Source organism: Siphateles boraxobius, unplaced genomic scaffold (genome assembly GCF_051911475.1).
Source record: "Siphateles boraxobius isolate OS27281-9 unplaced genomic scaffold, OSU_SipBor_1 16, whole genome shotgun sequence".
NCBI lineage: Eukaryota > Metazoa > Chordata > Actinopteri > Cypriniformes > Leuciscidae > Siphateles > Siphateles boraxobius.
The window spans coordinates 260,710-286,735 of record NW_027508766.1 but is presented as its reverse complement, the minus strand read 5'-3'; the positions used below and the strand labels follow the sequence as shown (position 1 = coordinate 286,735).

Sequence of the window (26,026 nt, the reverse complement as noted above, 5' to 3'; positions counted from 1 at the left end):
GGTTCTTCCATGCTGGAATGGAAGGCTCATCTGAGCTGGTGGTTTATGGCCGGGGAGAAACCGATCGTCTAGTCTACCGCGAGCAGTCTCTCCCCCAATGCGCCGCCACGACAGCTGCAGTCTGCCCGTAGCACGTTCCATAACACTAACGCGTTCCCAAATGGTGGCCATTGATGCAATGCGAGTTTTTTTTCGAAAGGTAACAGTTGTGCAATATTCTTGTGGAAACCATGATACATTTTTTCAGGATAGTTTTATAAATAGAAATCACCTTTTATTTGAAATAGATTTTATGTAACAATGTAAACGTCTCTGAATAAATGCATTTATTTAAAAAAAATCATACTGACCATAAACTTTTTAACAGTAGTTTAAATATGAGGGGTACAAAATAAATTATGGCTTATTAAGCGACAGTTGCAAATCCATTTGTTCTTCATATCAGAATTAGTACGAGTTCTAAGTACATCAGAAATAGAAAGGGGCATAAGTTTACTGTCACGGATTTGTTGTGTCGTGTCATGTCAAGCCGCACCGCATCCGGTGTAGGCAGAATCAAGGATAAAATAGGATCTTTCTGCTTTTGTCATGTCGCACCACTCACATCTTGTGTAGATACGGTTACTCAAAACTCTTGAAAATATTTGAAAACAGGTAGTTTTGCAGTTCAGATTCATTGTAAGGTACAGATATCAGTTATGGCTAAATAGTAGTTGGTTATCGGCCAATCTCTAATATAGCACTTTAGGAAGTAATTAGTTTCGATTTTTTATTTTTGAGTGATGGATGCACCATTTACATTTAAATCATTGCATGATGCTTTTTTCAAGCAATAATGTACATTTTATGAGTAACCATGTTCCCTAGGAATCAAACCTATGACCTCGCCACTGTTAGTGCCATGCTCTACCAGTTCAGCTCCAGGAACTTCTATGAAGGATTATGGAATTTCTATGCAGTCATTGATGTTCTGTTATCTTCTACCTACTTTTTCAAGGGGGCTAATAGAGAGTCCTGCACACAGATATAAGATATTTTTGGGGTATTTGTTAATTTTCAATTGGATCTTTCATTCATGTCCTTAGAGTGCTGCCTCCAAGCTTGGCCCATTATCCAGAATATTGAGGGACGTACATGGAGCGTTAACGAACCCACCGAATGTACAGATGAATGTTCCCTCCGATCGTGTGCCATCCCCTCCAGCCCCTGGATGCAGCATCTCCACTGGATTACAAAAGATGTCCATCGACAGTGACCTACCAGGGTAAGCCATTAATCAGATCCACTGCATCAAATTTGTTAACAACCTGTAAGCAATCAGAATCAAGTGTTTACATAATGATGTCATGATGAATAGGTTTTCTGACAAATCAACCAATCATCTTTGAGCTCAGTGTTATATCAGGCAATGACACTGTAATTTTGAAGAGCATTGCCGTATTGCTTACGTACTTGTCGTTATCTGTCGCTTTCAGCCATTAAGACCATCCTCATTCCTGTTCTTAAGAGTGTGCCCTCACTTTATCCAGCAGACTGCTCTTCTAAAGAGAGCGGCTCATCTTTATCTGTCTAGCTCGCTGCTAATTCCCAACCGACATTTATGAGAGCCAGAGAGAATGAGAGGCCTGTAATTGTAGTACACACACACACACACACACACACACACACACATTCAGAGAATGGGAAGATAAATATGTTGGGGGATCAAAAGAGATGGAGGCTGTGAGGAGAAAGCATAGAGTGGAGCTTGTTGGTTGGTGTCTGGACGGATAATATGATTAAATAAATTAACATTTTTTGCAGATATCCAGACAATAAACAGTCTGGATGGAAGTAAAAACAGAAAGGGACGCATAATAACCTTTTATTCTCTCTGATGTTTTATACCTGTCTGGAGCTGTCTAGTATGGCATTTCTAAGTGTTTGAGAAAGAATTATGGTTTCTGTTTCTCAAACTCTAGCTACCATACCGAAGATACCGCCTTGGACAGCACCGCATGCATTCTTTGCAGATACAATCTCAGAATGCATTGCTGTAAGCTCCGTATAAAATCCAATACACTGATAACGTTTGCAAAATATATCGAATTATGTCAATAAATAAGAATAAGAATATGTTCCTTAACAAGAACAACTAGGATGTTGCCTTATAGGAGACAACAAGGCAGCATACTAAGATTCAGAACAGAGAGATAATGTGTTGTCTTATTTAAATTGATTGCTATTTGTGTACCGTTTCTCTGTCCTATACTGTGCATGTTTAATTATTATTTTTTCTCTTTCTGGTCCATGTCTCTATCTCTTCACTTTACTAGCCCAGCGGACTTCACTCGCCTCCCTTCCCCCACTCCTGAAAACAAAGACCTCTTCTTCGTCACACGCTCTTCCGGCCTCCAGGGCTCCCCTGCCCGCAGTTCTAGTTACTCTGAGGCCAATGAACCCGAGCTGGGCCTGGCCAATGGTGGCAAGAGCCTGTCCATGGTAGACCTCCAGGAAGCGGCCAGGGCGTTAGAACCCATCACCATCCTGGGAGGGATAACTTCAGAAGGTTTAGGTGAGGGTACCATGGTTCCCTGGAATGCACGGACTCCCCAAGGCAACATTGCCGGAGGCCCTACTCTTCATAGGCCAGGACAGACTCCCACTACCCCAGGAGCAGAAGGAGCCCCAGGCAAGCCTACACAGCTCTTGGCCCCACTGTCCTTTCAGAATCCAGTGTACCAGATGGCAGCAGGGTTGCCTGTATCAGCTAGAGGGAATGCGAGTGGGGATTCTGGGTCGGAGTGTCATAGCTCCGTCAGTTCCCATAGCAACAACGAAGAAGGTCTTGGAGGAACCAAGCACACCTTTCTTACCCAGGGGGCTTCAGTGGGGGAGGAGTTTGTTAGACGTTCGGGAGATTTCTCAAGACGACAATTATCGCTAACTGACGCGCAGCACGGAAACCAGCCTATGGTTCCACGACAGAGCAGCTCCGGTCCCCAGCGGCGTATTGACCAGCCGCCTCCACCCACACAGACTGCACCCAGAGGACGAACTCCACCCAACCTATTGAACTCCACCCCTTACCCACGGCCTTCTAATAACACGTTGATGTCATCATCACCAGATTGGCCTGGAAGTGGCGCAAGACTTCGACAGCAGAGCTCCTCCTCCAAAGGGGACAGTCCGGAAACAAAGCATCGTGGACCACATAAACAAGTGCGTACATGTTTGCTAGCATATAAAGTATTGTATGCGGAGTTAAAAATAGACACTATGCTAATGATTACACATTTCTTTTATATTTTTTATGGAATATTGCAGTGTTTATTATAAATGATTTAGTCGTGCAGCTCATGATTATTTTTTTAATTCAAGAGTTATCTTTAATCAAAAACATTAAGATCCCCTCTCCCTCACAACGACATATTGTCTTTGATGACGTCTGCACCGGCACGAGTGCTGGGCAATAATCCGTCCACTCCAACAACCTGACAGCATAAATAAGCAAACAACAACAATCCAGTCAATCCAGAACAAAATATACGTAGCAATCCGCTAGTTAAAGCTGACATCAGCTTTTCCAGGTCCAAACGCTCTATCAGATGCTAAAAGCAAACAACAAATGGTGTCAATATACACTCGCTGTGTAAACTACCAAAAAATCATGATCCTGACCTTTATTTCCATAGCAAAATCTCAGATGGTCAGAGACAGTGATTCATCCTTTATATATCATCAAAATAGACTGCAGTGTACTAAGTGATTTTTAAATGCTTAGCTTAAATTTGTGGTATGAATAAACAGTGCTCATAAATGGCTGTTGAGATAGTATCCCATTGAAATGTGCAGAGACTTGAACCCTCTTACATCACAACAAGTGACTAGGAAAGAAAAGACGACCACAATTTCTGTTTCATGTAGACTTTTAAATCTGTCTGTGATCTGGATAATTTATTATATATCTTAATCTGAACTTAACCTAGTAGTATATCCTGCAGCAGGTCTGAGTTATTGATTCTAATAATAATCAAAGGGCATAGCTTGCTACCAATCATCAGCCTTTACGAAATTCACTGTTGCCACAGGCAGTCATTTTTCTCAACAGTTTGACAGTGAAGTGAACAGGAAGGGTATTTCCCATATCCACAATGCATTGTTCTCTCTCATGGGAATTGATTGATTGCCTGAAGTGATTGATGGAAGCGTGTCTATGGATACATATAATCCATTACATTATACCTTGGCAGAAAGATTCACATCTTCCATAAGACTTTAAGTAAAAAAAAAAAAGTAAAAAAAACTATTATTTTTATTACCTTATTGACAAAATTAGGTAAAAAGACAGTTTGAAAGCTAATGACATGGGAAATGAGCAGCGGTGTTGATCATCTCTTGACTCAGGTAAACTGTGCCTTTGTTCATAACCACTCCTCAAGCCCCTTGAAACCGAAGTAGTAGCAGATCTTTTCTTCCTTATTGTGACGTACATTCGAGTGAATGGAAATGGAGTGAAATGGATTATCGGAAAATAAAAATATACGGAGGGGACTTGATTCTATCCATTGGTTAAGTGGCAGCTACAGGATTTTTTTCTTGCAAATGTTAACAATAAAAATTGAGTGCATCAATAACTTCAATTCCCTGCATTTATTGCATTGTACTTATTCATTGTTATTTTACCTTAAATTATACATTTACAAGGTCACGTCTTAAAGGCTTAAAGTCATTAAGCACAGTGTCAATTTCGCCTAGAGCATCTTTATTATCACATTTTATCACACTATTGGACTTGTCAAAGAGAAGTCTTGACATTTTGAATAAAAATAATGGGTCTCATTCATGAAACATTCGTAAATATACGAGTAAAGAGACCTTTCCGAAAACTCTTCTCCTGATTCACAAATACTTCGTAACCGTCAGATGTGATAGTGAAATGTGTGTGTTAATGAATTCCAAACAGTCGTAAATGGGATGCGCGGGCATGCTCATTCTCAATTACCATAAATCCCGCCCATTAAATCCTACAGACAACTATACATGGGCATCATATTATGACACAAAACGAAGGTTCTCTTACGAGAGTATCTCTCGTACTGCGTAATATCTTACGCTATGGGGAAAACCTCTTTTCCACGAGATATTGAAGTTATTATGAAAATTATCCTTAATTTTGAATTAATGTAAAACGCTGTGCAGCAGCATGCAGACATAGGCAAGACGGCTTGCGCGCCTATTGGCTGCGCTGCGGCAACAGCAGCAGCCTATCGAGAGTGGCCCTGCGTGACACATATCCAATGGGGGCATTTCCCGCCCATTTCGTCACGTCCCGCCAGAAACGGCGTGGTCTCGCCCTATAAATATAGCTCGATTAGGCTGGTACAACTGATTTTCATCTCTTCAGCCGCGCCGTAAAAGCGCCATACTCAGCGGGTCCCCGAGCCTTCTCCAGCCCGCCGAGCCTTCTCTAGCCCGTGAAAGCTCGCCGGTTCGCCCGACAGCTTCACAAGCTCCACCAGCTTCACTCGAGTCGCTCGCTGACGGGCAACGGCCGCCGCGCGCCGCCGCTTCCGCCGTTAATGACGACGAGATAGCTGCATCTGTAGAGAAGGCCAGCTGCTCTATCCTGGCGTCGGACAGTGAGGACTGGGCGAGCTCTGTGGACCTCCCCCCCTCTGCCCGCGAGTCATCAGGGAAATGGGCCAGCACCAAAACCGCAGCGCGGCTAGCTTTCTTTACGTTACAAGAAAGCTACCCCGCCCCCCGTGGACATGCGTCACCGGCGAAATGAGAAAAGAGTGCGTTTTGGTCCCGCCGAGGCCGGACCAATCTCCATTTCTCAAACATTTCTCAGCTCCTTGTAGTCTCAGCGGCTGAAAATGTCAATATTGCAGTAATGAGCCTGTTGTATAACACGCACGCCTGCAAACAAACGGCGAAACACACAAAACTGTGATGACGCTCTCAACCCGTGGGCACGCGTCACCGGCGAAATGAAGAAAGAGTGTGTTTTTGTCCCGCCGAGGCCGGACCAATCTCCATTTCTCAAACATTTCTCAGCTCCTCGTAGTCTGAGCGGCTGAAAATGTCAATATTGCAGTAATGAGCCTGTTGTATAACACGCACACCTGCAAACAAACGCCAACACACGCACAAAACTGTGAAGACGCTCTCTTATCTGCACGAGAGACCCGTGTTCGAAAAAATTTGCATATTGTGATCAAGTTCATTATTTTCCATAATGTAATGATAAAAATTTAAATTTCATATATTTTAGATTCATTGCACACCAACTGAAATATTTCAGGTCTTTTATTGTTTTAATACTGATGATTTTGGCATACAGCTCATGAAAACCCAAAATTCCCATCTCAAAAAATTAGCATATTTCATCCGACCTATAAAAGAAGTGTTTTTAATACAAAAAAAGTCAACCTTCAAATAATTATGTTCAGTTATGCACTCAATACTTGGTCGGGAATCCTTTTGCAGAAATGACTGCTTCAATGCGGCGTGGCATGGAGGCAATCAGCCTGTGGCACTACTGAGGTGTTATGGAGGCCCAGGATGCTTCGATAGCAGCCTTAAGCTCATCCAGAGTGTTGGGTCTTGCGTCTCTCAACTTTCTCTTCACAATATCCCACAGATTCTCTATGGGGTTCAGGTCAGGAGAGTTGGCAGGCCAATTGGCCACAGTAATACCATGGTCAGTAAACCATTTACCAGTGGTTTTGTCACTGTGAGCAGGTGTCAGGTCGTGCTGAAAAATGAAATCTTCATCTCCATAAAGCTTTTCAGCAGATGGAAGCATGAAGTGCTCCAAAATCTCTTGATAGCTAACTGCATCGACCCTGCCCTTGATAAAACACAGTGGACCAACACCAGCAGCTGACATGGCACCCCAGACCATCACTGACTGTGGGTACTTGACACTGGACTTCAGGCATTTTGGCATTTCCTTCTCCCCAGTCTTCCTCCAGACTCTGGCACCTTGATTTCCGAATGACATGCAAAATTTGCTTTCATCCGAAAAAAGTACTTTGGACAACTGAGCAACAGTCCAGTGCTGCTTCTCTGTAGCCCAGCTCAGGCGCTTCTGCCGCTGTTTCTGGTTCAAAAGTGGCTTGACCTGGGGAATGCGGCACCTGTAGCCCATTTCCTGTGCACGGTGGCTCTGGATGTTTCTACTCCAGACTCAGTCCACTGTTTCCGCAGGTCCCCCAAGGTCTGGAATCGGTCCTTCTCCACAATCTTCCTCAGGGTCCGGTCACCTCTTCTCGTTGTGCAGCTTTTTTGCCACACTTTTTCCTTCCCACAGACTTCCCACTGAGGTGCCTTGATACAGCACTCTGGGAACAGCCTATTTGTTCAGAAATTTCTTTCTGTGTTTTACCCTCTTGCTTGAGGGTGTCAATGATGGCCTTCTGGACAGCTGTCAGGTCGGCAGTCTTACCCATGATTGCGGTTTTGAGTAATGAAACAGGCTGGGAGTTTTTAAAAGCCTCAGGAATCTTTTGCAGGTATTTAGAGTTAATTAGTTGATTCAGATGATTAGGTTAATAGCTCGTTTAGAGACCCTTGTCATGATATGCTAATTTTTTGAGATAGGAATTTTGGGTTTTCATGAGCTGTATGCCAAAATCATCAGTATTAAAACAATAAAAGACCTGAAATATTTCAGTTGGTGTGCAATGTATCTAAAATATATGAAAGTTTAATTTGTATCATTACATTATGGAAAATAATGAACTTAATCACAATATGCTATTTTTTTGAGAAGGACCTGTATTTTGCTGTAAACAAGCCGGTACCATGGCCCGCTTGCCTGCACACAAATGCCGTTTCCACGGCGACCCAGAAAATCATATAAGCAGTGTATTTTCTGGTATTCCGGCCACAGCCGATGGTGTTATGAGTGTAATAAAAATGCCCACAGCCCAGTGTTCATTTCTACACACAAACACAGCCCGCCACAGTGCAGGGCTCGCACAAATGAGGTCGACTCATGTCAATTGTGCATTAAATGTAGTGAATGTGCCCACAACCCAGTGCCCACAATCACTACACACTGCATGTACCACGGTTTCTGTAAAACGAAACCAACACACATACAGTCAGCTATGACCCACGGTGTTTAAGTCTCGCCGCGGCCAGACTTCACCGAAACTTCTCGCTCGTTCAGTTCCAAACAATGTGACTGTTCCAGTGTATTTCGCAGTAAACAAGCCGGCACTACAGCCCGCTTGCCTGCACACAAACGCCATTTTTACGGCTACCCAGATTAATCCCAAAAAAAGAGTGTATTTTCTGGTATTCTGGCCACGGCCGATGGTGTTATGAGTGTTGTAAGAATGCCCACGTCTCAGTGCCCATTCCCACACACAGACACAGCCTGCCACAGTTCAGGGCTAGCACAAATAAAATCGAATCATGTCGATTGCGAAAAAAAAAAAAAATAGTGAATGTGCCCACGACACAGTGCCCACAAACACTACACGATACGTGTCCCTCGGTTTCTGTAAAAACGAAACCGACACAGATTCAGTCAGCACAAGCCGACGGTGTTTCCAGTGCAGTGAGTGTGCCCGCTGTCCCGCGCCCACATTCCCTCACAGACACGCTCAACCCCATGGGGTTTGTCCCGCTTGCTCTCTCTCCACAATCTGTCATAGAGAATTCGAGCGCGACCAGGCTGCCCGCCGTGATCGCCGCCTCCCGCCTCGCACACTGTAAACACAGTGTTTATGTCTCAGCACAACGAAGCTCTGCGGCCGCCGCTATGCCGCGGCCAGAGCCCGGATTTCATTCTACCTCTAGCTATTCACGCAGAGGCATGGGCAAAGCTTCCCGGGGTATCAGAATGGGTGTTGAACACTATAAAAAGAGGCTATTCGCTACAGTTCGCTCGACATCCCCGCCGTTACACGGCGCGAGTCGAAACCACGGTAAACAATGAAGTATCTCATCTACTTCGAGCCGAAATAGCGAAACTGCTGAGCAAAGGGGCCATAGAACCTTTATCTCAGGCTCAGAGCGAAGGGGGGCTATACAGCAGATATTTTTTGGTACCGGGAAAAAGACGGGGGTATCAGACCCATTCTAGATCTGCGACAGCTGAACTGAGTGCTTATGAAGCGCCAGTTCAGAATGCTGACAACCAGTAAGATCTTCGCGCAAGTACGCCAGGGAGACTGGTTTATGTCAAAAGATCTAAAAGACGCCTTTTTCCAAAATCAAATAGCGTCACGTCACAGTTGATTCTTGAAATTCTCCTTCGAGGGCCAGGCATATCAATACACAGTCCTACCATTCGGCCTATCCCTAGCACCCCGTACATTTACGAAGTGCATGGACGCGGTTTTGAACTACTTGGACGATTGGCTGATTCTAGCTCGATCACATTCAGAGCTCATAGAACACAGAACCACATTACTGGAGCATCTCGAGAATCTGGGTCTCACAGTCAATTGGGCAAAGAGTTTGCGGTTTCCCAGCCAAAAAATCTCTTGTCTGGGAACAGTGCGGGACTCGCTGTCTATTTGGCCAGTGGTCAAAAACGGGAAAAGCTCCTACACATAAACTGTCTGGAAATGCTGGCAGTCGACAACGCGCTACGGCACGTTTGTCCCCATATAAAAGGCCGCCACGTCTTAGTCCGGTCGGACAACATATCAGTGGTGGCATACATAAATCGCCAGGGTGGCGTCAGGTCCCGAAACCTTTACAGGCTGACGGAACGCCTCCTGATCTGGGCTCAGCACAACCTGCTTCCACTGAAAGCAGCGCATGTGCCTGGTCGCCTGAATCTGGGACCAGACTGTCTGTCCAGAAACAATGTCCCAGCAAGGGAATGGTCGCTGTACCCGCAGACGATCCAACTGCTGTGGGAGACATTCGGCAGAGCGCAGGTGGACTTGTTCGCGTCCTAAGAAAACGCTCACTGTCCGAACTTTTTCTCCAAGAGCAGGGATGCGCTGGCCCACGTTTGGCCCCGCTGTTCCCTCTATGCTTTTCCCCCGTCTCGCTCCTGCCTCAAGTGCTGGAACGAATCAGGGAAAACGGATGCCCAGTGCTTCTCGTGGCTCCGCTCTGGACGAACCAGAATTGGTTCCCAGTCCTGATGCGGCTGACCAGCACTGCCCCGTGGCCGATACAGGTGAGGAGAGACCTCCTCTCTCAGGCAAAGGGCTCGATTTGGCATCCTCGCCCGCAACTATGGTCCCTACATGCATGGGCCATCAACGGGTACCCGCTAACCTCCCGGAGGGTGTGTTAAACACGATCACGCAGGCGAGGGCCCCGTCTACTAGACGGCTCTATTCCTCGAAATGGTCTGTGTTCTCTGCCTGGTGTCAAGCTCAGGGCTTTTCACCCGTAGACTGCGGCGTCACGGAAGTTCAAGAGCTTCCTTCAAGAGCTGCTGGATAAGGGCAGGACCCCATCCACGCTCAAAGTGTACGTGGCGGCCATAGCAACGTTTACAAAACCTGTTTCTGGCCAGTCACTGGGGAAAAACCTAGTCGTGCGATTCCTCAAGGGAGCTCGGAGGCTGCACCCTCCCAGACCTCCTTCAGTCCCGGTGTGGGACCTTTCTACGGTTTTGGAAGCCATGAAAGGTGTCCCGTTCGAGCCAATCCATTTGTCATACATGAAGCATCTGTCTTTCAAAACGGTGTTTCTTTTGGCTCTCGCTTCAGTGAAGCGCATAGGGGACTTACAAGCGCTTTCAGTAAGCGCGTCATGTATGGAGTTTGGGCCTAATGACTCAAAAGTCATACTCAAACCAAGGCACGGGTACGTGCCCAAATCCCTCAACACACCGTTCAGGGCCCAGGTTATTTCCCTGTGCCCTCTCTCAGTTCATGATGAGGAGGAGGATGCGATCCTCCTTTGCCCTGTCAGGGCACTGAGAGCTTATGTGTCATGCTCGTCTGTCTTCAGACAGACGGAGCAGCTCTTCGTTTTGTTGGGCGGACGCTCCAAGGGACTGGCCGCATCAAAACAGAGCCTATCCAGATGGATAGTCAACACCATAGCACTGGCTTACACTTCTAAGGGCCTGCAGTGTCCTTTGGGTGTCAGAGCGCACTCCACGAGAGGCGTGCCGTCTTCGTGGGCGTGGTATAGTGGGGTTACCCTGCAAGATATCTGTACGGCCGCGGGCTGGGCCTCGCCGTCTACATTTATAAGGTTTTATAACCTAGAGGCTGAGTTTCGCTTGTGCATCGCTCACTGAGCGATAAAACAGCTCCATGGGTTTTGAATAACCGTACTATTACCCAGTTCAGGCTGAACACGTTCACCCTGTCTGTGTGAAACACTGTTAACATAACTAGCTCCTGTAGGATGCTATTTCATGGGGAATGATGCTTGCAGCCTCTCTTCTCCGACTCTCTGTGAGTCTATGGTGATTATGCACTATATGAGCCCCGGGCTACTGCCCTTGGGACTTTGATGTCGGACCCCAGTACGCACGGCGTTTTGCATTGTGTTCCCCATAGCGTAAGATATTACGCAGTATGAGAGATACTCTCGTAAGAGAACGTACTCGGTTACTAACGTGACCTCGGTTCTCTCTAGAGAAGGAACGAGTACTGCGTATCTTGCCATGCATAAACACCGCACTGGTTCGCTTCGGCGATGAAAACCAGTTGTACCAGCCTAATCGAGCTATATTTATAGGGCGAGACCACGCCCTTTCTGGCGGGATGTGACAAAATGGGCGCGAAATGCCCCCATTGGATATGTCACGCAGGGCCACTCTCGATAGGCTGCTGCTGTTGCCAATAGGCGCGCAAGCCGTCTTGCCTATGTCTGCATGCTGCTGCACAGTGTTTTACATGAATTCAAAATTAAGGATAATTTTTGGCTTCAATATCTCGTGGAAAAGAGGTTTTCCCCATAGCGTAAGATATTACGCAGTACTCGTTCCCTCTCTAGAGAGAACTGAGGTTACGTGAGTAACCGAGTACGATTTCAAGATGTCTTCTCAAAAATGAATGAAAAAGAAACATTTCTCAGATGCAGAAATTTAAAATAAGCCTTTTGCACAGCGCTCTATCTGCCAAATCTAGCAAAAGCGCTATATCAGCCATCGTAAATCTTTCTTGTTATGACTGATTTTGGCCATTTTATAGGAAACAATTTCCATAACAATTAAGGGGATATTAGTTTGCCCAGCCCTTTTGAAAGCAATTAATTATTTGATTAAAGTGTTCCATTCGCGGATGCTACTACTGGCTCTCATAATAAAAGTAAAAAGAAAACAATGTATTTACTATATATATTGTATTCTTTCAAAATGCTGTGTAAATATGTATCCGATTAAGGTGAATTAAAATGCAGCCTTATTAATGAGCAAAACGTTCGGATGTTTTGCGCACTATTTACGCGTGGCTGGGAGCAGGTGTAGATTTCTTTCGTACGAACTAACATTTGGTAAATACGAATATTTTAATGAATCCAAAAATTTACGCCAGAACCACTTTACACATGATTTACACAGAAATTCGTTCTGCTCGTGTTTCATGAATGAGACCCAATGTGTTTATTATGTTCCGCTTATTTTCATATGATATCGCTTGTTTCTGCTTCTTTATGCCTAAGTTTTGATCTGGAGATTCGCTACTCTTTTAGAAGATGCGTAACAGTCAAAGATGCCAGTTTAACACATTAGCATGAATGTTAAGATAGAAGACAACATTTGCTCTTTTCCATCACCATAGGCTAGGGCGAACAAAGTGCAATAATTTATATTAAAATCTATATAATTTGATGTTTATAACGTGAGTGAATCTTCAAAAAGATAAGGGTAGCTACTCACCAATAGTTACTACTACTCACTAAAAATTACAAGTTATTTTCTGAGCTATTCCAAGATGTGTCTGAAGTCTGCAGTCTTTTGCTTCATATTTAATATTTAATAGCGCTCCATTATGATCACTGTTGATGAGGAGCTTAATATGACCGCCTTTCACTAATGCGTGCCACGTACCTGAGCGTGCAATTATAGGCACATTGAAACATTTATTAAACATTTTTTTAGGTTTTTAATGAAAGTTACTCTGAGAGTAAAAAAAACAGGAAAATCATCAGGAAATCCTTGAGGGGGCTGTGCTAGTGCTAAGTATATTTCTGGTGGGACTATAACCTCAGCAAGCCCCGGCCTAGAGCCGCCACCTAGCAGTTGTTGATTGGATGGAGGCAGATCTTGTGAGCTTGAGAGAGATTGTAAGAAAGAGGAGGGGTTTAAGTGGATTGGAGAAATCTGTCACCAAATAGAAGTCTTGACATTTTGATTAAAAATAATGAGGTCAAATCATTCACAGTAAGAGGAATAAAATGCTTTTATAAAACAGATTTTATTGTCATGATGACTCTGACAAATCTTAATATCTTGCATAAGTTTGCTTCTCGAGTAAATTTGTTTCAATGTTTTTTGCTGGAAAACTAGACTTTTTTCGCAGTGTAATTCAAAGCTATGATTTTAAATCGAAGATATATTCCCTGAAAAAATTAATTTTGCTTCGGATGCAATACTATTTTAAGGATGAAAAAACATAAATGCTGATACAGAAAATATTTTTTTGCAGTATAGTTGAGGACTATAATGGAAATTGTGTGATGTCATCATAACATAAAAATAGCCACTAAAAGTACTTCTTATTTGTAATGTATTCTAACTCAGCACATTATTATAGTTAACCATGCTCATATTTCATACTTTTTCTTTCTATTCAGCCTTACATCATGCTAAGTATCATCATGTCTGCTTGTCTATGTTGTCTGTTGGGAATGCAATGCCCCTGGCATGACTTCTTTGTGTGAGTGTGTATGTTTCATCTTCAGTTTATTCATGCGTATGTGTGTTTGTGTGTGTGTTCCATAGGCCCCGTCCCCAGTGAACCCTAGTGCATTGGACCGTACTGCTGCCTGGTTGATGAATGTGCCATATATAGAGCAGGAGTCTGAGACGGAGCTTTCCAGAGATGAGCACACACAAGCTGAAAAGGTAACTGACCACCCACACACCATAGCAGCAGAGATGAGATTTCAACTCATGCAAACACTCTCTGGATAGGAAATGAATCATCATCCTGCAGTTATTTCACTCAGACAATAGGATTCTCTCAGTGTCAGTGATCCAACATTCAGCTCTGAGTTAGGTGTTTCTGAATGCACAGTTAAGGGTGAAATGTGTAGTTTTTTATGGTAAAAAATCAAGTTTAATGAGCAGAAACTCTAAGTAAATCATCTGTAGGTTGACCTCCTCAAGAGCTCTGTGATACTTTCAACATTGCTCTTTTTCAGCAATGGCAGATAGGGAAGAGGCTGTAGGATTGTTTGCAATTCCGTTTGGTGCCACTAGTGGTGTGGTGCAGAAATTTCACAGTTATTTGAATAAATTTCTACAAGTGCTCCCAGACTTGTATCAAATTGTATGTGTGAGAGAGAGAAAGAGACATAATAGCCTGCTTCCTTTTTTGTGGTCCTCATTCCTTGTCCATCTGTCATTCTTTCAGTTTCTTGCATCTTGTGACTGTTGTGGAACATGTAACTGCTATTTTCATATATTTTTGTTTTATATACTCTTATAGTATTTATATATATTGTAATGAGCTTTTATTTAGATATTTTCAGTTTTCATTTTAGTTTGTTTTAGTAATTTTGTTGTGCTTTTGTCATTTTGATTAGTTTTAGTTGTTTTTAAATATTCATATTCAGGTTTCATTTATTTTTATTTCAGTTGTAGTTTTGGTCATTTTTGTACTTAAATTAATTTTATTTTAGTTAGTTGCGAGGCAACATTTCTAATATTCTAAGTTTATTTTTCATCTAATATTTATGTATTTTTTTCAGCTTTATTTCAATGGCTAAAAACGATTTGTAATTGTTCTAGTTAACAATAACAACTGTGCCTCACAATTTAATTTAGTCATCTCAGACTAAACTAATAATTGATTACAACAGAATTTGTCATTAGCATGTTGTAGACTTTTACAGCATTTAATCTGCACGTAAGTTAATGTTAATTTCTACATATATTAACACATTTTTGAACATTGCAAGTTGTATAAATTAACATTAGTTAATGTATTATGAATTAACATGAATTAACAATGAACAAAAGGATATTTTGAATATAAATTAACGTGCTGTAAAAAATGTATGATTATGACACTTTATGCAATAACTAATGTTAAAAAAAATTAAACCTTATTGTAAAAAATTACCAATAGTCCACTTTTACAATAGTGTACAAAAGGCACACCACACCTAATACCACATATAGGGTACAGGGATTTTTTTTCTTTGTATGACTCATAGATCAACATTTCGTGCTGACTGCAGCTTATAATGAGGCTCAACATGAAATACATAAAGATCCATCTCTTGCAGTATCAGGCAGAGATCAGTGTGCTGCAGGAGCGGCTGCGTGTGTCGGTGCAGAGGCTGGAGGAATACGAGGCCCGGCTGAAGGGACAGGAGGAACAGGCGCAGAAGATGCTGCTGGAGTATCAGGCCCGGCTCGACGAGTCGGAGGAGAGATTGAGACGGCAACAGGAAGACAAAGATCTGCAGATGAAGGGCATCATAAGCAGGTTGGAGTTTGTATTATGAAGAGAGACTAAACCAGAAGAAAGGCAAACTTTCTGAGCACTCTGATTGGCTGATTACACTGTCAATATCAAGTTCACAACAGGTCCACAAATTGGCCTGAATGGGTAAAACTGGTGGAAATGAATGAACACAAGTTCCCTTTTTCGTATAGTCATTGAGTCAGATAAAAGGAAACTTAACTGACTGAGTTAGAGCATGAATTTACTTTGAACAAGCACAGAGAGGGCAATTTGCCTTTCAGAAGTCCACTATTCGGCTCTATCAGCTGAAAGCAAAATGACACTCAGCATCAGTGTATTAGTGGCAATCGGACAAGACAGAGAGCTTTTAGAGACTTTTAGCTTTGCTCAAGGCAGAATTTACTGAGAGCTGCTTTCCTCCAAGACTGATGTTATGGGGCAGCAATTTGTGGCCTTGAGCTCCAGATCAAAGACAGAATGGGAGGATATATGAAGCTGGACTGAGTGTGTGTTTGTTTTGTGTTGATGCAGGTTGATGTCTGTGGAGGAAGAGCTGAAGAAGGATCATTCTGATATGCAGGCAGTGGTTGACTCCAAACAGAAGATCATTGATGCACAGGTATGTCTATACCAGACTTAAAAGCGAGTTCCCAAATTATTTTCTAAATTATTTCATTTTGTTATGTAGTATTTTATGTTAAAGGACAAGTTCGGTATTTTACACTTAAAACCCTGTTTAAGATAGTTTCTGATGAAATATAATGGTTAAGATTGAAATTTGGACAAATGCTGCTGTCCCGAGAATTTTCGTTTTCTGTGTTAGCACCCCCCCCCTACACAATGGTTTCATAGGGGCACTGGAACAATCATTCATAAAACGCATTAAACTTTAGTTTACAAAGACGTGAAACTCACAGAGTGGCTGGGGTGTTCACTGATATGCTCACACAAAAATCGCTGCAAAAGATGCTTTCCAACAGGTTTTATCGTAGTTTTTGTCCAACTCCATTGACTTAAGTCAGGAAAAAAACTACGATAAAACCTGTTGGAAAGCATCTTTTGCAGCGATTTTTGTTTAACCTTTCAATACATCACACCAAAATGTAGGTAGTTGACACGATAAAACCAGTAAAATTTCATGATACTTGATACTAATTTCTAATAATTAGTTGAATAAAGCATATTAATAAACCAAGAAATAAATTATTAGTGGTGAGTAATTTTCTTGTCAATATCTCATCCTTCCTCTTCTCTCTGTCATTCCTCTTACATTTTTCAATATCCTTGTATGTAAGATATAAAAAGGCAGAATTATTGAATTACACCGCCGTTAAAAAGTTTGGGGTCTGTAATGCTTTTTAATGTTTTTGAAAGAAGTTTCTAATGTTCACTAAGGCTGCATTTATTTAGTTGAAATTCAGTAAATATTATTACAATGTAAAATAACTGTTTTCAACTTTAATACATTTAAAATGTAATGTATTCCTGTGAATTTAATGCATCCCTGCTGAATAAAAGTATTCATTTTTTTTTTCAATCAAAATCTTACTGACCCCAAACATTTGAACGGTAGTGCATATTTGGCAATTCAATTTCACAATCTCACAAACCCCCCGTCATTCAATAAAAACCCTTAGGGAAACTATGCTGTATTTTTCTAAAGAAAAAAATGCTTCTGTTAAACGAGATGTAAGTGTTGCTGACAGAATCTGCATCATTAGTCATCATCATCATTCATGTTAATATTCACTGTTCCACAGTGAGTGCTGTGGAAATCTCTGCCGACTAAAATAATATTCATAATAATAATATAAAATTTAATACATAGAAATAATATATATAGACTTCCTTGTACTACAATTCAAGGAAATATGCATATGCATTTTATGTATGTTTTCCAAGGAAACCAGCTGGTTTGTTTCTTCTCCTTTATGTACATGTGTTTGGAGAGAAACAAGCAATTAAACACTTGAGTTTGAGTGTCACCACAAATAATATCACAGCTGTGATTTGGTCACAGACATGAGCCAGATCGTCACAGTCGTGATGTTATTTGTGATTATCCTCCAACACAGTTGTATCACTGATTTACAATCAGATTTACTTAGTAAAATGAATCATCAATCCCTTTTCCCAAAAAGAAGTTTAAAAAAGAGTCTCAAAACATGTTTTCTTTGTACAAAATGATCAACATCCAGCTGTTATTGAACAACATGGGTGAACATAGTTTCTCAGCTATTCACATTGAGTGTTCAGAACAGTTGGCATTGCTTGGCTGGAGATTGACTAAACTGAATATCTTATGCATACTCATGTTCAGTAAATAAATGCATAATTATACACTCACTTTGGAGATCCTCATAATTCAGATACATAAATGTGTCAGTTAATACATTGGCAGCAGAGCTAAACTTAATTTGAGAACCTAAAAGCAATTCTCCTAAGAATCACTTGATCAGTCTCTCTCTGGGTTGGATTCATTGTTCACCAGGGCATGTTTATTTTCTTGTTACCATCCAAACAATTACTTATAAAAATTCTTTGTACCTGCTGAAATTGCTGGTGTTGGTATTTTCATAGGATTTACGATTTTCCCTCTCTGCAGGAGAAACGGATAGCATCTCTGGACGCGGCAAACGCGAGGCTAATGAGCGCCCTGTCCCAGCTGAAAGAGCGCTACAGCATGCAGACGAGGAACGGCATCTCTCCCACCAACCCCACCAAGCTGCAGATCACAGAAAACGGGGAGTTTCGCAACAGCTCCAACTGCTGAACAATGAAGACAGAGGACATGAACAGGGGTGCAGATATTCTGTAAGTGAACACTGAGAGAAAGACTGCAGGTGACGATACTGAACATCGACCTTCAACGGTTGGCAAAGCCATTGTTTGGAAATGTGGAGAAAGATCCACTGTAAACATCCGCCGGTGAGACTACTGTTCAAGCACTTCATGTTAGGACACACCACTAGACTTTCATTTGTGTTTCACTTTAGCTAACTGTAAAATATAAAAGAAAAAAAACAATACAGCTGAATTAGTGACATTATACAGATATTAGAACCTTCTAGTCTGCAAAAAAGGCCTTTTTACATGCTTAAAAAAATAGGTGTTTTCATACAGCCTTTAAAAAAAAGAAACTAGATTTTGTCCCATTTATTTATAGGGGTCTCTACTTTAATAAGAACTGACTGAAACTACAGAATGAGCAACTCTTTGTGGAGAATTTAGTGCTCTCCTCCATAGCCTCTTTTATTAGATCACTTTCTGCTTCTGTTTCTCCCTACATAGTGCACTTTGTCTCTCCATCATGAGAAGCCTTAAAATGTTGCATCTGAAATATTTTTTGGTTTTGTTTTTACACTTCAGATGAACATTATTATAGATTATAATGTGCATAGATTTTAAAAAGTTTATATTTTACATTCTCCATTCACAAGTTTTGTTTTCAACAATGTTTGTAACAAACATTACAAGTGTCATTTTGGGTCCACTTTTAGATTTTGAATTAGCACAAACTGCTCGGATGGAGCAGAGCGAATGTTTTAAACACTAGTAGACCTATTTTTGTTTGAAGTTTTGAAAACTGCCTTGTTAAATCTCGTGTTTTCTTCCTACATTGTTTGGGAGAGTTTTGCTTTGGGTTTTTGCATTTTCTCTTCATTGGTTTTTCTTGTTTGTCCTTTTTAAATCTTTTGTACATGTGTGTTTATTTTTAAGTGTTGCCTCATCGGTCCAAATTGCTGCACACTTTCATTTCGAGCTTTTAGAATTTGTATATTTTTGTATTTAATAATGTATGAGAACTAATGTACATCATTTATCATGTTCGGCACTGAGGTGCAGCATGGAGCTGCTGTTTTCCATTAACTTGGTCTTTGAGGAAGTTAGACAGTAATAGACACGTCTAGATTTTGTTGCAAAAATGTACAGAAACACATTAAGACAACCTGTCATGGGACATATTTTTAAGGGAAAATGTATCTGGATATGAGCTCTGTGATGGAGTATTATGTGAATAAGTTAATATATATATATATATAAAGCAACGTTCACGGTTACTCTAGAGTGAATGACGGTGTTACATTGGTTGATTTGTGTCTGAAATGTGAGATCAGATTGAGAGGCAACAATCTAACAAGCACAAACCGCATCTGTCGCCCCAGCTTCTTAAATGCTTTGAAGACTATGCACTTTTCCCCTTTGTCATGTCCACCTGGGTTTACTTCACTCCATGAACATGTAGCAAACTCAAGGTGCTCATTGTTATTATTAATCCAGGGAAGCTCTATTTTGTCAGCAGTTTTATTTGTAGCATTATCATTCGTAGCATTGTAGCCAAACGCTAAATCCTTCAACTCAAACAAACGTGCACATACAGTGTAAATGCCATGAGACTAATAATTGGACTGTGTTGATACCTCAACCAATCACATGCTCTTTTGATGCCCTGGTAAAGTAGTTTTAAAGTAGTACTAAATGCTTCAGTACTGTCTAAATAAGGCAGATCAGTATCAAGGGTCATTTAAAATGCATTTGATCAACTTTTAAACTCGGCTTGGGGCTCGTGCTGTTGCACAAAAGGGAACCAATATTTATTTTTCACAAGTTTTCTCTTTCATCCACATGGGAAGCCACTAGGGAGTCAAAAAAATAGTACTTTAGAAAATAATTATATAAAAAAAAGTTTTTTGCTGTTGTCTGTTCTTTTCATCAGATGTGTCTTTATCTGGCTTCAGTTCTCAAAGTTTAGGAAAGTTTTGCAAGTAAAACTATTTATTTGCGCATCGTTTTTTTCAAGCAGTCAATGTGAAATAGTAGCTATGTGAAATAAATGATATAAAGAGAAAATATATAAAATCTATAAATGAGTACCTAAAATATGTTGTATGTTTTATAATCCTTGTAGAAAAGATTTTTGTAAGTATGTTTAAAGTAAAGTATTGGCTGGACCCTTGCCTTGTTTTAGGACAATGACAAGAATAATAATGTACAGACAAATTTGTCCATGTTAAGAACTATACAATTGTGGCTGTGCAATTTATGTACATTTGCAACTAGAATAATTAAAGTTTTATTTAGTTATTTCATATCCCTGCTTTGATGTCTTCATTACTGAATCATTCACTTGACAAGCATAATGCAACAAAATAATAAAATTTGGTTTGTTTCCTACTGATGGATATATATATATATATAATTGGATATTTCTATTCCAAATAAATGTCGTTGTTTTGAATGTTCTATTCATCAATAAGACAAAATGTATCACGTTTAAAAAATCTTACCAATACCACACTTTGGAAAGGGTGTGTGTGTATACACTGAGAACAACCGAAGAAGTATAATGAAACCATACAGTGTATTGTTTGAAATGCAGTGTTTATTCAGGACCATAAAAGTGCATCTCAGTCAAGCCTAATATGTATATGTAGATGCCTGCAGCTGCAATGTGATATTAAATGATCTGTGTAAATATGTGCTAATCCTGTGAGATGTGGACTTGCATTAAACCACAGCAAACCCCTTTTTCCCCTTCCATCATAATTTCTACATGCAGTTCAGTAAAGCTACAGTAAATTACTTGTTTAAGTGAAAAACAATAAATAATAAATCTCTATGGGTATAAATAAAACACAACTTCGTAAACTTTGAGTGCACTTGGTGCCTGGTGTTAACAACATTCCCTAACAAAAGGTCACCATGTTGTTCTACCGTGTTGTTCTGCCTGGTTAAAGGTGTCCATTTGAGATAATTAGCTGCTGTTCTGGAGTGAAGTTGTGTTACGACAGGATCCCTTCCCTTTAAGAAACACTGAATCCCTGGAATATTTTCACAAGGATGCTTTGATATCCCTGCAGTGATTGATACTACCCACATTACCTGAAGGTAAGCATATAGGAGCAACGTGGCACAAGTCACATGCTCACACACACACACGGTTCACACATTTAGCACTGAAACAAGTGCCTGAGTGTTAGTGTAATGGCATCAGAACACATACATGAATGTATTCTGTTACATTTTTTCTGTGTAGTGTGGTGAAAGAAATATCTTTATCTGAGCTGTGTATAAACAATTCAACTTGAGTTAATAAACAGAGAGTGAATCTATACTGGCTTTCATATTTTATGATATTGGGTTCATTATTCTTGTTTATTTATTCAAAAGCACATGGCATTGCCCTCTGGACATTCCTCAGAAGACATGGAACAGTTTGTATGTGAGAGATTGTCAGTTCTCTGTGTTTGCTTTAGCAGAGAGTTGCATCGGCTGCTGCCGTAGATGGTGTCGTCGTGTCAGTGCTGGGGAACTGAACGTGTTTGGCGCTGATGATTGAGTTGGTTGTGAACGACGTGGCCGTGGCTTCTCACTGTGGCTCTGCCCCTCGAGAGCCCCCTCACACACCTCCAGCAACAAGAGAACCTGGTCCCGCAGGGGAACAGCCTTGAACCTGCGTGCTGCCAGGTAGAAGAAGGCCTCAATAAATGCCTGAAGACACATTCCTGAAAAAGAGAGAGAGAGAGAGAGAGAGAGAGAGAGAGAGAGCTTACTTTTATTAGATGCTCAAAATTAACGAAAAATTCCTTGGTTAAAATATACAATAATGTGTTGGTTTACTGTTAAATAAATGTACTAGGATATTGCACAAAAAAGTGGGGTACTGCACAAGAGGGGAAAAGCCTGTGGGAAGAAACTGTTCCTCTTGACCCATCTTATGACATTTTGATTAAAAATTACATGGTAAAAAAAGTAAAAACTGAAACATGCACGGATTAATCATTTGCAATAAGATCAATGCCATGCTTTAAGACTGAATTCTCATTTTGTGCCAACTTTGATATGGCTCAGGTCCCTCCTTCAATGTAAGTCTATGGAACTTCATCGCCCATACATGTAACATATGTAACAATGACCCAGTAAAATAAAGTGTTACCAAATAATCTATACAAACCAAACAAGACAATACATATAATTTGTCATTTAAATGGTATACTGACAAGAGAATGAAAGATTTGAGAAAAGCCATTAGTGACATTATTTCCAAGTTGTAAGAGGCTTTAATCAGAAGTGTACATATGGCAGATTTTTCCTTCTGCTTGTTTATTAATTAATGGGGCTTCATCTGTGTATTATTTAGTGTATGTGGATTCAGTCGTATCTCCACGCTGATGAAAACTGAATCTATATTTATGTTCCTGCTAAAAAAACTTCATCTGAAAGTGCAAATCATCAGCAGTGAATTCTCAAGGTCACATCTGAGCCTGAGAGTCGAGGGAGGAAAAATACAGACAGCTTTAGTCTAACAGAGAAACTTTGAACATTTTAAATATGAAGAAAGAGCCGTGAAATTCTCTTTGCACATTTCAGCGGAAAGCCACTTGCTGTTATTACACATATTCAGGTTCTAAGGAACCCTTAGGGGGTTTGAGACTGAAGATGGATGCGGATCTCGTGTCTGTCTACATATACTGAGCGTTAATGAGCCCTCGCTGCGGACATGATGGAGCCGTGAAATACATCTCGAAATAAAACAGAGGCTGCATGCTGTGCTGGTCAGAAATATGTGTACATTGAGAATGGAAGGCAACAATTAATAAAGCAATGCTGTTTCCCAGAAGGAGAAAATGGGTTTCATTAAGCAGACTAATGAAGGAGCGCTTAAAGAATTCAGCATTATCCTGTCAAATGAAGCAGACTGAGCTCTGGGAAGGATAGGAGTGAAGAGGGGAACTCAAAGACCGATAAATCCTTCCTTCCTTTAAGTATTCTGTCCAAGTGTCCAGTCAGCATTCCTCAACAGTAAATGTATTACTATTAATGAAGATCACGGCAGCCCTATCTCTCCCTTTCCTCCTCGGGGATAAACAGTCTGACCCATCACCGCTTTTAAACAGCTACTTCTATTATTTATAAATATCAACCTTATCCACCAGTTATTACTTTCCTCTCGCCACACAGTTTGTCTTCTATGAGTGTGTGTGTTGATTCCCAACCGCAAGGCGCTAATGACCAAATTCAGTGCAACCTTCCGAAATGTTCCGGAATTCAGCTCACGTCATTCCACTCTGGCCATTTAGGAGCACAGAGACTCAAGTATATATTCATTCTCTCTTTTGATTAGGAGAAGCAAGGCCTGGCATGCATTATTCATTTCATACGTTCCTCCAAGAAAACGATGCTAGCATGACCTAGCCTAATGCACCATCACAAGGAATATTACCAGTGCTCATTTAAAAGCAGAAATGACTTGTGGGCACATTAGCTTTGGCACACACACACACACACGCACACAAAATGTTCCCATTTACCAAAGTATCTTTTAAAAGTGAAAGCAAAAAAAAAACATCAGAGAAATTAAAATATGAAAGATTGAGGCAGAGCTTGAAAATTTGGTTATATGGCATTAGTTGATTGGCCATGTATTTTTCCAATTTACAAGTACTGGGCAAATGAACGAAGAAGTGAATTTATTTGTCAATTATCTCCCCTGACGATCTCATTTATGACTGCATGTGAGGGGAAATGCGCTATGATGAATGGATGCAAATGTGTCTTTTATTGGAGGCTGTTTAACAGCTTTTTGATTGTGTGTCAGCCTCGGGAGTGAAGATGTGCTGTAAATTGCATCATGATTGGTGGGCTGCTTGCCTGCTTCTCTGGAGTCGGGAAGCATTCCAGCCCAGCGGCGCGTGATGTCGATGTACAGGATGTCCACTGAAGCCATCGAGAAGCTGCTGTTACTCAGCTTGCAGTTCCTAAAGGAGACACTCGATCAATGTGGTACGTAACATTTCAATGTTGCCTTATAATGACATGGAAACACTAAGGCTCTATGGAATCGTGTCAATCAATGTAATGGTTGTTGTTAGATTACATGTCTTCACTAGATGTTGCTGTGAAGGTTTGAACCTTGGCATTGCTACTGCCATCCTCTAACAGTCGAGCTACAGGAACTAATGACTTGCCTGGTGAAGGTTCGGAAACCTGTCGGCCCCAGTTTCATGGTTCCTTTGACACCAAGGAAGCGCAGGAAAATGGCAGCAATGCGTTCCACGACCCGCAAGTTATTAAACTGCTTGTTGTATTTGGGGAAGACTTGTTTTAAACACAAAGTTGGAAGAGAATCCATCAAGCTTTCTTTCTCATCACTTCCTGTCTCCACAGCAATAGCTTCTTCTGGTGAACCGCCCCCCATGTTTGACCTGTTGGTACAGAAACAAAGGTTAAACTCAACAACACACACACAAAATCCTTTGTGTAGACCTGCAACATTGAATCTCTAAATTGAGGAAGCAGTGGTATATTATATATATATATATATATATATATACATACAAATATTTTTTTTTTACATATTCTATTATACATTTATATATTTTCTACAAGTAAATAAATTGTAATAGTGAAAACTATAATGTAAAACTGACAACATTATAATCAGGCAAACTTTAATCATTTTAACTGGTGTCTTATGCAATAAAATATATATTGTACTAAGTTACTCTCTCTCTCTCTCTCTCTCTCTCTCTCTCTCTCTCTCTCTCTTCCTATCGCTTTTTATATTTTGTCACATTTAAGACGGTAGATGAGGCTAAAAGTCAAGGTCACGTAAGAAACAGCTAAACAAGATTTTGTAATAACAGCATAACGCATAAACAAAGAAAATCTGTCAAGTAGGAGAATGGAGGATTTCAAACCAAAAGAAGTAAAAAAAATTTAAAAAAACAGAAATCCTCAGTGAATAGCATCACAAACCGCAAGCCTTACCATTTTCTCTCATTAAACCCCTCTTTCGCTCTCACTTACCCCAGGACAACATAATGAAAAACAATTATTTAACAATCACAAAACCAACAGAGCGAACTGCAGTCCTCTCATACGTGCACTGAGCCCAGATGGCCGAGGAACCAAAAGCAGTTTGGTGTGTGTAGATGACTGCATTTCAGCACTGGTGTAAGTAACTCTGCACTTTCAGTCCAAGCAGATGCACTTCCATGGCTTCTGACCTGAAGGTTGTGGCTCAAGACTTAGGGTAAAACTGCTAATGACACTGACGTGACTTAAATTAACACACTTAATAGGTTTATTTGAAGACTGCTAATGAAGAGTCTTCTCTCTCACATACAACTTTAGCACGCACATACACCATCTTCACCATCTGAGGGTTTTTTCTGCTTTACAAACCTAATACAATCAACATAAATCATTTCAACAAGAGAATTTTTATTAGAAAGATCCACTGACAAAAAAAGCTTATTAAAAATACCAAGGTATTACTATGTGTTTGTACATGTACCATGGTTTTCTTTTTTATTCTTTGAAGCTTATAATTACATAGAAGCACTTACTTTATTTTTTGGTAATAAACATGCCACAAATGCTGTCGACTGAGCTTAACTTGTACTGAACCTGAAATGTTCCCTGGAAGATATCACACCAGTCTCTGTGACTGCCGGAGG

The 26,026-nt window shown here is 40.8% G+C and overlaps 2 protein-coding genes across 7 annotated transcripts in view; one reads left to right on the top strand and one right to left on the bottom strand.

The window, feature by feature from the left end:
- The window catches only part of dab2ipb (DAB2 interacting protein b), a 222,745-nt gene extending 202,092 nt beyond the window's left edge, over window positions 1–20,653 (top strand). For all 6 annotated transcript variants that reach the window (XM_077231049.1, XM_077231052.1, XM_077231051.1 and 3 more), the window contains 6 exons: window positions 1,086–1,264; window positions 2,316–3,201; window positions 13,871–13,993; window positions 15,382–15,584; window positions 16,095–16,182; window positions 18,169–20,653. In XM_077231049.1, the coding sequence (XP_077087164.1) occupies window positions 1,086–1,264; window positions 2,316–3,201; window positions 13,871–13,993; window positions 15,382–15,584; window positions 16,095–16,182; window positions 18,169–18,336 (1,647 nt within the window). In that variant the 3' untranslated portion in view covers window positions 18,337–20,653. The remainder of the gene's footprint in view (window positions 1–1,085; window positions 1,265–2,315; window positions 3,202–13,870; window positions 13,994–15,381; window positions 15,585–16,094; window positions 16,183–18,168) is intronic.
- A 275-nt stretch (window positions 20,654–20,928) lies between these two features.
- The window catches only part of ttll11 (tubulin tyrosine ligase-like family, member 11), a 29,898-nt gene continuing 24,800 nt past the window's right edge, over window positions 20,929–26,026 (bottom strand). Inside the window, exons 8-10 of the mRNA XM_077231056.1 lie at window positions 24,533–24,769; window positions 24,216–24,322; window positions 20,929–22,069 (exon numbers count right to left, since the gene is read on the bottom strand). Coding sequence (XP_077087171.1) covers window positions 21,798–22,069; window positions 24,216–24,322; window positions 24,533–24,769 — 616 coding nt within the window. The 3' untranslated portion in view covers window positions 20,929–21,797. The remainder of the gene's footprint in view (window positions 22,070–24,215; window positions 24,323–24,532; window positions 24,770–26,026) is intronic.